Consider the following 13,196-nt stretch of genomic DNA (forward strand, 5'->3'; position numbering starts at 1 on the left):
CAACGCCATGGCACTTAGAATTAACTAATAGTTCTCAAGGGAGGGCGCTTTTGATTTGAACCTTAGCAACTTCTACAAATAGTTTTTAACAGCCGAGCAATAAAATGGGGTTTTATTCCTTCTCAGTTTGTAAAGTAGTAAAGGACAGATTCGGCCATTAGAAGCATGAATCACCATCAGATCTGATTAAATCCCTATGGTGTTTCAATCAGGTCCTGGCTTTAGGGTCCTGCAAGAGAACAAAGCAGGGAAAAGCACAAGCTACTTGAAGCATTCATTGAAAGCAGGGGGAAAAAAAAAAAATCAACCCTAGGGTTTTACAAGGATCTCGTGTAGAGCCAAGCAGGAACTTTTCAATGACTTTCTTTTTTTAATTGGAAATTATAGTTCACTTAAAGGAAAACTTTTTGTAAGAACATGTAGGTGCCAGTGAAACCTTTGAGGAATAAAGTTTTTAGCTCCACAACATCATTTTTGGTGAGAATAAGACAGCCCAGTTCACAGACAGCCAACATACAGCAGCTATGAATTTGCTTGAAATGCTAGAAAATCATATTTATGTCCTACCCTCAACTGGGCCAAGCAGCAATTGTAGCTACTCTGTCCAAAAAGTCTGGAGGCCCTGCTATTGTTGAAGTACCTTCTCCTGGTCCTTCACATACCTCTGCCACTGCAAGTCCCTCATCAGAGAGGCAGAGCCCATGTTTGCACAGGCTGGAAACTTGAGTGCAGGCGCTGTCACTATCACACTCATGTTTGTGACACAATTTGGATAAATCTCATGTTGCCACTTCTGAAATGCGAATACAATCAAAAAATACAGCTATCATAGAAAAACAGCCTCTACATCAATCAAGCAACTACGAGGCAAACTGCAAGTCCCCACTGAAAGTAGCCAGAGCAGCCACTCTAGGCAAAAACCACATAGTCCAAGCTCACAGGGACACAGTGTAACACAGGCAATTCAAACACCTTTCAGTTAAGGTTAACGAAAATCTAGAACATGACTTTGCATGACTACAATTTTCTTTATTTGAACCAATTCAAGATGCTAAACAATCTCAGAAATTCCTCCACATCTTACAGGGAATTTTATAGATTGTAATGCCCAGGTATCAGCAGACATCACCAAAGTACTGATAAAGATGCAACACAATTCAAAAATTTAGACTGTCCTACGTATGCAATTCTTTAGGTCAGTACTAAAATAAAATAACTTCCCTTTAGTTCCACGATTTCAGAGTAACTTGCACATAAAGATGAATTCTAACTCCAGATTTTGCTTTACTCAAAATTCATTTTGACACTAAAATCCCAAGGAGTGTACCAACACAGAGAAGAATACATATTCTGGGAACAACACAAAATACTGAGAAAACGTTATTAGCTTCACACATACCCCTCAGCTAGGGAAAACAATGCACCCAGTGCCCCCTTTTTTCTTAACTAGTCCTTCTTGATACCCATCCTTCCAGTGCTGGAATGAATCTGCAATATAATACTTAGAATTTCTTGGACTGGAAGAGATGCAGGATTTTTTTAACATGCTTTGACAACACAGATTATGGAACAAGCTTGCAAATATCTCCGTCAGAAAAAGGGGAATGGACTCGTGATTTTTTTTTGGCACAGGCATGCATGCCATCTCTTTTTATTGTATCTGAATTAATACCACCAAAAGAGTCTTTCTGTATTACACCTAGCTGCTTCAAACAAATAGCCAAAGACCCTTGACTTTTACCCAACTCTGTGAAACCCCAGCAGCACTGTTAAGGATTTTGACCTGTTTTTCCCATGTTTAGTCAGTGATTTGGCAGGTAGATCTCTGCAGACATCGTAAAGACTGCAGCCACCTGCCTGTTGAATGGGAGCTCTATCATGCCTGAAGGTATTAAAAAGGGCTGGGTGGACAGAATATTAAACTATAATGATGGTCTACATCTGTTGCAGTCTCTAGGCACATGGTAAATATTCTGTACTTATAGTTATAAGAAGCCTGCAGAACAGGTTTTTAAACCCTCCTGAACATAATATCCAGGGTTAACTGTTTATGGAACTTCTGGGGTTTTGCCTTTTCTTGACAGAGGGCCTCCTGCTGAGAAACCAAAGGGTGAAGAGATTTCCTTGGGTTTGACAGCTTTGTTGCCCTGATCACTTAGACTACGACTCTGTGTGTTTGTACAGGTATCCATCCATTCAACCATGGGCGAGAAAGAAAAAGGAGATGTGAATTTGCAGGCCACTCTGCCACTGTAAAGGTTACACTGCAGTGACTGTATGGGAAAGACATTAAGACCAAATGTCTGATGACTGTGGAATCTGTGGGATAGTACAAAGTTTGGCCAGAGGGGACAAAAAAGGAGCAACCTATGCTGGGCTATTCATTCATGATTTAACCTTGAATCAATTTTGTGGTTTAACTTCTACTAATGCTGCGAACAAATTATTTTCCAAACACTACAGATGAACTGTCCATGCTCTGAGGTCCCTGTATCTATGGTAAAGACCACAGACTTTTCCCTCAGAAACCAAAAGTTGTCACATGAAATCAGGTCAGAAAATATACACTGAAGCATTAATGATTAATAATATGACTACAATTTATAAAATTTTTTGTGAAATTTTCCCTTTTTTTCTTTTTTCTTTTTCAAAATCTGATTATTTTTGGACAGCTCCCTATTGCTGTCATGACCCAGAAAGGGGCAATATGCAGAACCATTTGAGTTTTTGTAGCTAAAGAACACAGGAGTTTAGACCCAAACCTCTGAAGCTATGGTTGATGTTCCTCCTCCCCTCTTCTCAGAAAAATCACCCCAGAAAGAGGTGTTTTTCTTCAGCTTGATCAACTTCATAGACTAATTCTTTTGAGTGCCTCCACAGTAGCTCTACTAGTGCAACAGATGGGATGATACTGGGACATTACTGTTGGTGAGATGAAGGTCATATAAACTGGTACTTTTTCTGGAGGAAGACATACAGAACCAAGACCTCCACGTGTGAGATTTAATTCAAAGCACGTGTATGTCTAATTACAGGCACATGAATATTTTATAATCAATTACAGACAAAAATAAGAATTTTAGGTCTTGATACTTAATGTACTTTGAGATTAACACTTCCTACATTATTCAAGTGAGAAATTCTGGAACTCTACTAACCTCTGGCTCACTGCTTCACTTGTACTTGACAGTTCAGCTCACTTAAACATTTTTGAATTGTGTTACTATTTAACAGCTCCCAGGACAGCCTGTCTGAGTGTGCTGTATTTTCCTCTTGGTTTAGGTCTGTTCCAAAGCCCACCAAAGCCTCCGGTTGTCTTTAGATCAAGCCGTTAGCCTATAATGCTTTTATAACACAACCATTTCCCTTATAGGAAAGCCCTGAGGAATTTAATACTGATGAAACAAATGAAGAACTATGAAAAAAATCCTTCTAGAGAAGTTTCTCAAAGAGCCTGTTGTAACTTAACAGAAAAGGTGATTCATTCATTCAAAGAAAATATTCCTGTTTGTATGATTCTTTACATTTGCACAAAGGAAACAGCCAATAGAAGTTTGTCATTTTGTACCTTTAAAGGCCTTCCAAAGCAGACAATCCCTTGAGTTTCCATTTTCCTGCTTCTCTCTCCCTAGTCCCTTTTGCATGCTGCTGCTCACAAGTATCCAGTCTTGGCTGAACTCTGCTCTCACAGCCAACAGAACAGCTTAACCACTGCCGAGTGCTTTTGATAAACCCTTCTGGCTCCACTCCTTGACCCCATTTCATCCCCACACCAGTCTGCCTTTGGGGCAGCCCATCAGCAAGAGCTCACAGGTACTGCAGCGGCAGGGCTTCTGACCTCCACAGGCCCATCACACCCCTCGGTCCATCACCATCTGCCCCCATGCAGCAGACCCCAAATCCAAACCTTCTAAATCTGTGCAGGAGGCAGCAGATGAAGGCATCTGCTTCAGAAGTTTTATGCTAGGACAAAGTCAGCCCATTAAGGGAATTCTCCACACGCATACTGCAGCCCCTACCCAATGCTAACCATGACCACATAACAGACCTACGCAGCCTGAGTTTATGTTTCCTGATCCTGCTTAATTCTTTCTATTTTTTTGCTGGCAGTAGGTTTGAGCTTATACATGTATACCTCAGACAGCCTCGTTCATTACATTCCCTGGGAAAAGTAACCGCTTCAATTACCTTGTACAACATAGGTCTGAATAAATCCCTGCTTGGAAACACGTCCTTGCTTTTCAGAGGGTGTTGTTAGAAGTGTTAGCAGCATTCCAAGTGCTGCAGTAGACTTCCACACCACAAACACCATTTTATATCCTTTACAACTGTGCACATCTAACAGCGAACAATAAATCTATCTTACTAATTACACATTCAGCTTGTTATAACCATCGTAAAATAAGTACAGCTGGTAAACCCATGAAATGATGTCAAATCATATTTCTGCTTTCTAGAGAGAAGCAGGGTTATTTTCCAGTCTCCTGATGAAGCTGACTGTTCAAAGCCATGTGTGGAAACAGCTGCCAACTAGGTCATCCACCTTTAATTAGGTAATGATACTGTCTTTTTTCCTACCCATTTAAAAGTGTTTGACATTCTGTAATTCAAAGTGACTTAAGTTTTTATCATAAAAAGCTCTCTTAGGAAGAAACTGAAGCACCTGGTACTAAATCCAAGAGCCAGTGTTTTCTCCTTAGCAGTCAAGTTCAGTCTGTTCAGCCACAGAGAGAGTTACCTAAAAAAATTGAATTGCCTGGATTTCAGAAAGGGTATCTAAAGTATGGATAGCTAAAAATATGGTTCCTAAAACTCCTTAAAAATGTGAGCTTCAGCAGACATGTGAGAAGCACAGCCAGTATCCTTCACGCTGACCTCGACTGACACAAAATCTGTCTTAAAAAGTTGTTTGAGATTCATAAGAAAACACTGGTCTCACAAAAAAAATTTATTACCTCATTCAGGCTAGAGTTAATGCTGTCTGGCTGCTTGATAGGCTCTTTCTTGCAGAAGACAGACGTTGAAAGAATATCCTGATGTCCTATCTAGCAGCTACTGAACAATACAGGCTTTTGAAAAACAAGGGGCTACTCGCAACATGAAAGGGAGGTAAATTAAATTTTCACATGTTAGAAGGAAATACCACAGGACATATTTACACAAATATGTCTGAATAAAATTGGCAGCATCTGTTTGAAAAGCTGTCTCATTAGCTGCCCCCACAGTTCCCGATGCAATTTGGCTGGACAAGCAGTAATACTAAAAAAATTAAATTTTACCTTCCCGTATCTGGATGCAAAGGTTCCCGTGAGTAAGGAGTGAAAAATAATTATCGTCTCATCCAAATCCCACACAAACACACGCTGTGATGACAGATGGGGTGGAAAAAAGAAATATAGTTACTTATTAAGCAATTGCAAGAAATCATTCAGTCAGGAAATTTGGAGCACTGAGTGTTGATGCTTTGTGAAAGCAGGCAAAATGAAACATCAGGAATTTTGGAATTATGTGTGCGCTAGTCATCCTGAGAGTCTGCTGTCCTAACACCACAGAAAGCCCTTGTTGCATGTCAAGTCAGGGGAATAAACCAGCAGACTTATGAAAAGCCCAAAGGAAAGAAATGTACATATGAAGAACAGTTTGACATGCTGGTAACATAGAAACTGAGCTATTATTTTGACTACCCATGTTTGTAGCCTCCAGTTATATTACTGATTTTATTCTGGCTCTTACCACTCACTAGTCTGATCATGGGATTCACAAAGAGATGCAACTTTTTACCTTTGCTGAATTTACTAAGGGAATATAAATTATATAAATTAAAGTCATTACCTCAATCTCACTGTCAGCAGTAGGAGAAGGATCGTTGCTTCTTTTTGACCGGGCTCGTACCTTGCCATCTGACCCTCTGTGATGTCTGTCTGTTTCTGTATCTTTTGCTGGTGGTGTTGAATATTCCCCTATTATGAAAAGAGCAATTCCATGTAAAGTTAAAGTTTGCACTCTATCATTATAATTAAAGCATGAAACCTTATAATGAAAAGCATCAGAAACATGTGAAAACACCATGAGAAAATCTTACTCTTTTCACGTCAATAGATGACATTGTTAGAAATGTTTTAACTCCTAAGATCTGTTAAAACAATTTCAAAAATCACCAAGATTGTATATGTAACATTTTAAAATGGATGTGTCACTTCAAAAACCTTACCATGTTTTTCATTGAAAAAGAATAGCTTTTGGAATTTTACTCTTCACCCCCCCCTTCAAAAGAAAAATTAGAAAGTCAATGGAAAAGGAAACCAAGACCAATTCAACTTCTGAAAAAAATATTTTAAATGTGATGAACGCTTATGATTAAAAATATACTTTAAACATCAACTTTTATTTAAAAATATATAGCTAGCCAGTTTTAGCTATATTCCATTTCACAGACGATACTATTTTAGAAATAACTGAGAAGAGACAGTCAAAGGTGAATTTCCCTGGTGTAAAGTATCTGTTTTGATTGGCTTGAGTTTCACAAACCTGTCTGGATTTCACTTACCTTACATTACAAATCCTTTTCAAACATATTTTTCTTTTCACCTTGCTAAGTTGTGGCCTCTCCACCTTCCTAGAATAACCATATTCTTCTTCAGAGAAGCTTGGATTGTGCCTAACAAGCCTTTTTGAAATCGCCCTTTCTCAAAAAGGCTGAGATAAGATCTAAGGAAGAGAAAATCCTCCAACTGCTTTTAGAGCAATCTGCGATCACTTCTTTTTAAAAAACAATATTAGTTTATTTTTCTTTTAGAGCAACCACAGATGTTCAGATTTGTTTCTTAAGTCAGCAGACCTGCACTGGGTGTATACTGTGATCATCCACAAATTATGTGGCATTTTATATAAATGTTATTGCATGCCAATGAAAACTTTAGTAGGGAAGTGATATCTGAAGACTGTACTTCAACAGTACATTGGAGGATTATAATCCATGAGTAAATCCATAAACCATTAAGCTTTGAGACTTTAAAAATTAAGCACTCAAAGACAGGCGACAAATTTTGAAGCCTTTTTGCATGGAATTCTCCTTGAACTTCCAACTTAGACAGTTTGTGTTGATTTTTTAAAAAGAGGAACTCTCTCTTGATGTACTCATTTATGAATACATACATTAAATGTTGTAAGAGGTGAATATAAAACTTGACAGAGACATGGGCTAAAAAGTTATCACATAATCAGGAAACTCGGGAGCTTTTTCAGAGCATGGCTGTTTTGAACTCACTGCTACCCATGTTAGCCCTCAGTACTGATCTCGGTTTTGTATGTAATTGTTTTATCTTTCTGTACTACCTTTAGAGATCAAACCTTGTATACTCATGAAAATGACACAGGATGTTTTTACAGAGCTTCTAATGAATCTCTTCCCAAAACTCTGTGTTGCATCATATAAGGAGAACTGTGAAGTACTAGGAAATCTGAGTTATCCATGTAAATAGATGCATTTTAAAAAATTCCAAACAACATGGTTATAGTGTTTACATTTACTGCCAACTGAAAACCAAAGATGCACGTACCAGACAGCGATTCTGTGCTCTGACTGGTGATATTGTGAGAAGACTCCTGCAGAGAGTAAGTGGAGGTTGGGATGGCTGAGGGGCTGATGCTGTTTGCAGACACGTACGGAGAGTTGTAGGAGGAGCTGTAATACTGTGAGTACTGGCTTTGAGGAAAGCTTGGATATGATGAATATTCCTTTGAGGGGAAAAAAGAAACATCCAACTTCTGTGTATCTGGTTTTATCTTATAAATGAGTAAGGCACCACAAAGGCAGTGTTATCTAGGCACGCAGCAGGTCATGGTTCAGGAATATTTCAGTGGAGAACCATGTTTCAGTCACTTACAAAATTACATTTCTGCTTCTCCTAAACACACTCCTATATTATTATGATCAACTAACACAAGGGGTCAGAACTCAGGCAATTTCTGCTTTTTCTATAGGATTTCTATAGGATTTTAGTTATCAGTGCTGACACATTTTGTATTACAGAGTTCAACAATAGAGTGAAGTAGGGTGGCTTTTTGAAAAGGGCCATAATGGAACACACAGTCTCTGTAAACAACTAAATACAGAAACTTCTTTTTTGTAAAACAAAATTTCTTAGGAAGAAGTTAGAACAGAATAAATAATTGGGTGAGGGAAGGAGCAAAACAGGCTTTCCCATGATCAGCAACATTTTCTGGTCAGCTGTTAGAATAGGTTATAAAAATGAAGGGAAAAAAATAGCAATTGTTTTGCGTCAATGTTCACAGTTGACATTGTCCAACTATCTCACCAATAACTAAATGCCTGAGCTATCTTCCCTACCCTACAGAAAAATGAACTAAAAATATGAGGTGTAAGTGACCTTGGGGAGCTGAGGTACCACAAAACCCTTTGTCTTGATTTTAAGCCTCCCAAACAAACTTCATACCATTATCCTCATGTTCTTTTTTTTGTGAGAAGCAGGACATCAAAACAGATAAGAAAAGTTCTCTCTTGACAATTAAAACATAAAAGCTTTAATTTGTTTCTTTTCATTTTAGTTGCAACTCTTGCTCTTGTCCACCTGTTTGCTTGTTCAGATAGAGAAGTGTATTTATGGTCTGGGGATTGTCTTTTGGCAAAATGCTTTTATTTCCTCAGAAATGCCAATTAGTCTCTGGTATTAAATAAAATTAAATAATAAATAGTCTTTAGAAAGACTAAAAGCACTTTCCTCCTTAACAGCTTACATTTTTGTCTGTGACACAGCTATTTCATTAACTTTCAGTCACCAGGGAGCTCTCAAGAACAAAGACTCAAGTTGTCATAAGAACAATTAAACTGAAAAAGAAATGAGAGAATTTCATCGTTTTCTCTTAAAGAATATCACAAAATAAAGAAAACAGCCCAATTATATATAGGTAACCTCTATACTTCAATCAAATGCACTTCTATCAACAAATGCTGATGTCTTTAGCCAAAACCTGAAGGAATAAAGAAATTACCCACTGTTATGATCAAAAATACAAGTCAACAATCACCTTACAAACACGGAATTGAAATTATTGGCCAACCAAATTGTCCCATTTTCTGGGACAGTGTACCCATTTGTTTGGTCCAATCAAGAAGAGCCATTTGCTACTGAAAAACATCTGTCTTGTGTATATACGCATGCTGTTTATTTATACACACACATTTATCAAGGTATCTGAAGCATGAAGCCCACAGACAGGTGTATTGTCAAAGATGGAAGCACACAGACAGCTCAGAAGGCTCAATATTTATCAGGGCCTGCCAACGCCTCTTTCAAATTGTTCATATTCATTACACAGAGCCAAGACAGCAGACGATCCTAGAAGCAGAGCGCTCTGCAGAGGATGGAAAACATCTGAAAGTTGTAACATGGCAGAGGAATGATGAAGCTCTTGGCACTGCTACAGCAGCATGCAGACTGCTGGGGTATCCTCCTCCTGCAAGGACTGCAGTCTGTGCAAGCGTATGTATCGATACACACATCTTCATTAAGATAACCCGGAAGTCCAGGAAACGGACAGGCCACAGGAACAGAGCACAGTGGTGCTCAGCAAAACACATAGCGATACCTTAAATATATGTAAATACACCAGAATAATCTCTCTCATCCACCAATCCTCTCACTGACAAAGTTGCCAATAAAAATGCTGAACCATACCTGATGCACAGCACTGAATCCTGCAGAATTTGTCAGACCATTGGCTCCCTGGTAAATCCCTGTTGTGCCTAAGGGAAAGAATATCACAGTCATAAACCACACCACCAATCAAAGTAACAGGATATAAACAATTTCCAACAGGAAGTAAAGTACCAGCTCACTAGAAAAAAAGTGTATCATCACTAATCTTGACAGTTAAGACTTAAGGCTATTACTGAGAGCTGCTTACTGAAAGACAACCATTGCTTACACTAAAACAAACACTTAGGGAACTGGGAAACAAAGCTGGAAAACAAGGATTCAATCCAAATTTAAAGTTCAGTTAAATTCAATTACTTCTTTCTCAAATAAATAATGGAAGTGTTTTTTATCATCATCTTCCGTACAAAAACCCCTCATATACGTATATAACCACACACACACTCTTTCACGCATCAGTATGTCCTGCAATCTGTCCTTATGGACCAGGTACCTGGGATTTTTTTAGAAGACTGAAAATTTGTTCCCTGGTGTTGATATCCCACACATAAAAACAATATTGCTGATATTTCTGGGACAGCAGGGAGCAAAAACATTGCTTCATCCTGGGATACTAGGAATAAAAAGGATGGACAGGTGAGTTTTACATGGTTCTGTCCCAAATGAAGCAGCTGATGTCCAGCCAGGACTCCTTAGCTGGAGGAAGCATTACCACAAAAATGTTATGGGTGAAGAAGTAAAGATTCAGAAAAAAATCTACAGGTACAGTCCTCCTCTGCAGCCCATAAGGGAAGTGGTAGGACAGCTGCAAGCTTCCCATCCCTGGGATCCTGCATCCCTGGCAAGATCTAGCCTTGATTTAACTCCAGTCTACACTGTTTCCTATTTCAAGATTCTCCATTTCACATGGGTGGAGAACTTCCTTTTAGGTTTGTGTGGTCTGATGAGAATCCATACCAAAAGTGTTCTCTCAGTGCTTGCTCCAAGGGCTGGCTGATCCCATACAGGAGGCAAAAGCTGGACTATGCCATATTCCATCCTAACGGAAGGCAATGGGCTCTAAAGAGCACTCAGACCCACTACTTCCACAATGAAAGAGGTACAATCTTGGTGCTGTGTGACAAAGGTGGGCTCTTGTCTGGGCTTCATTCTGTCACCTCGATCGACTACCATCAGACCAAGCCCTTATCAGGCACTCAGCCTTATTTTCTTATCTGCTTTTTTAGAATGTGAATGACTTTGAGCAGTGCTTTTTTAACCATATGACACTCTGCACGTCTTCATGTGGCAACCTTTCTCCAAAGATCCACTTGCTTGTTTTTATTTTAAGACGCCAGATTAGCTAGGGAATGGACAGCTGAACAAACTCCACTCTGCCAAGTGCAGCTACAAAGCACACGCACTGAGAAATAAATCTCAAGCCAAAAAGAAACAAGAGGGAGGACTCTGCTCTCCAGAAGAAATTTGCTACCACATATAGTCTTTAAAAAGAAAAGGGCAGAAAGGGGGAAAAGAGGGTGCAAATGACTGTCAGGTACCTGGAGGCCTGGGTTTCCCCAGCCCCCCTGCATATGCTGGCTTGGAGAGCTGAGCCAGTGCAGGTGGGTGCAGGTGATGCCTCCTCCCAGCACTCATCCCTTGGAGGCAACTCTGGGTGGATCAGTATCCAATCTCTCCTCCTCCACACAACCCATATGGGGAGACTGCCCAGAGCAGCATCCTGAAGACTGCAACACATTCAGCTATCAGCATTTCCCCACCTCCCACCCACGCTAGGCTTTGCTTTTCTGCAGTTTTTCAAAAAGTCACGAGTATGCAGCAGGATGAATATATTCCTGTGGTAACTAAGCATTTCTCGCCACTGTGAAGGGGAGTAATAGAGCCCCAGTGCTTACAGGCAAAAACAACTTTCACAGAACACAAAACAGCTCTTGTACACCAGAGCTCAAAACAATACAGGGGGGAATTTTTGATCTTCCTAAACTGTCATTTAGAAACAATCCATCATCCTTTATTAAAGCTGTCAAGAGGGGGATGAGTTACCTCGAGGGACTCACGTTTTATGTGTAAATTGTGATGAGAACATGTTTATTGCTGTGCTACCTGCACATGATACCATAGCTTCCTGGTTTCCAAACAGAGAGAATTATAAAAAGGAGGAGAGATCTGTACAATTGGAATGAACTTACTCTGAACTTCGCGCCAGCTGTGCAAAGCAAGTGTGTCTGTGCACACGCAGCGTAGGTATGTGAGCAGGGAGAAGAGGGTAGGAAGACGGGGTGAAACACAGGGAATGACTCATGCTCCCTAGCTTCCTACAGTACATTGTGACTAGACCCTATGTGGTAGATTATACATTGTGGTTTTGTAGACTATATTTTTGCCATTTTAGCTGAGCTACCCCAGGTCCAAGTTCGGGTGTTCCCCTACAGGCTGCTGGAGTCTGGCTCCCTCTTGCCCAGGGGATCTGCAAAAGAAGGACTGTGGTACACAGACAGAAACTAAACTTCCTCATTTTTTATCTGTGTATTTAAATACTTGTGAAAAGTGCTCATGACTGGTATTTCCTATAACCTTAAATTCAATCCTCAGAATGGATTTTGGCAGCTCAGGTTTTTCACTTATTCTGGCCCCTGTCATTGTATTTTGACCAAGTAGGAGTTTGAGCATATGACCAACTATTTGAGCACAGCTTGTCTAAATTGAGATCAAACACAATTCTCTTTCTCTGCCCCTACAGCATTGCATTTCGAGAATGCAACACATTCACCCTGTCCCCGCCCCCGGGGTATACCTTGAGAGCTGCTAAGCTCAGTATATCTCAGCAGCTCAGTATTGTTATAATAGAATAGATACAGATAAGGACACTTGAGGAACCAAACAACCAAAGCTAGTAAAGACTTGGAGGTTCTTTCCAGCTGAACAAGGATGAAAAGATGGGAGAAAAAAAAAATCAATTCTCTAAATGGAGAAGAAAGTTCTTGAAGATCCAGGTACAGAAATATTTCATCTCATCAGCCTTTGGTTTTGGGGACTACAGCTGTCTCGTGGGGACTACTCTATCTCAGTTCCTGTTCCACTTCACAGGCCAGACTGGAGAGACCATGTTTTCAATGATGCACAGTCGGTTCAAATGGAAGGAAAACAAACAAGCACCACAGGCAATGAAGACAAGGACAAATCCTCTCCCTTTATGAACAGAGAATGAGGCTTGCTAGTTACTTTCTGTGAGCAGTCTTGTAGAACTGAACAGTTCAGAACACACATCAGAACTAGCCCCAAATGTTCACTTTCCCTCCCTAAGCTGATAATAAGAAATAAACCTTTCCGTAATAAAATTAATTTTGCCACATGCAATTCCAGTTTTGCATCCGCAAATTTTACACTCAAAAAACATTGGAAAATTATCAACAGACCTTGCATACTGGCATTATCAATTCAGCCCTATTCCCCATGTAATAATTTTTTTCAAATGCCTTCCCAGGTAATAGCACTTCTTGTAAAACTTGGAGAGAGACT

General features: G+C 39.7%; 1 protein-coding gene across 1 annotated transcript in view; it reads right to left on the bottom strand.

Annotated features, from left to right (window-relative positions):
• Nucleotides 1-13,196, bottom strand: part of EYA2 (EYA transcriptional coactivator and phosphatase 2) — an 87,911-nt gene that overhangs the window by 25,449 nt on the left and 49,266 nt on the right. The window contains 4 exon segments of the mRNA XM_037402869.1: nucleotides 5,280-5,363; nucleotides 5,833-5,960; nucleotides 7,560-7,737; nucleotides 9,699-9,766. Of these exon segments, the coding sequence (XP_037258766.1) occupies nucleotides 5,280-5,363; nucleotides 5,833-5,960; nucleotides 7,560-7,737; nucleotides 9,699-9,766 (458 nt within the window).

This window comes from Falco rusticolus, chromosome 10 (assembly GCF_015220075.1).
Source record: "Falco rusticolus isolate bFalRus1 chromosome 10, bFalRus1.pri, whole genome shotgun sequence".
NCBI lineage: Eukaryota > Metazoa > Chordata > Aves > Falconiformes > Falconidae > Falco > Falco rusticolus.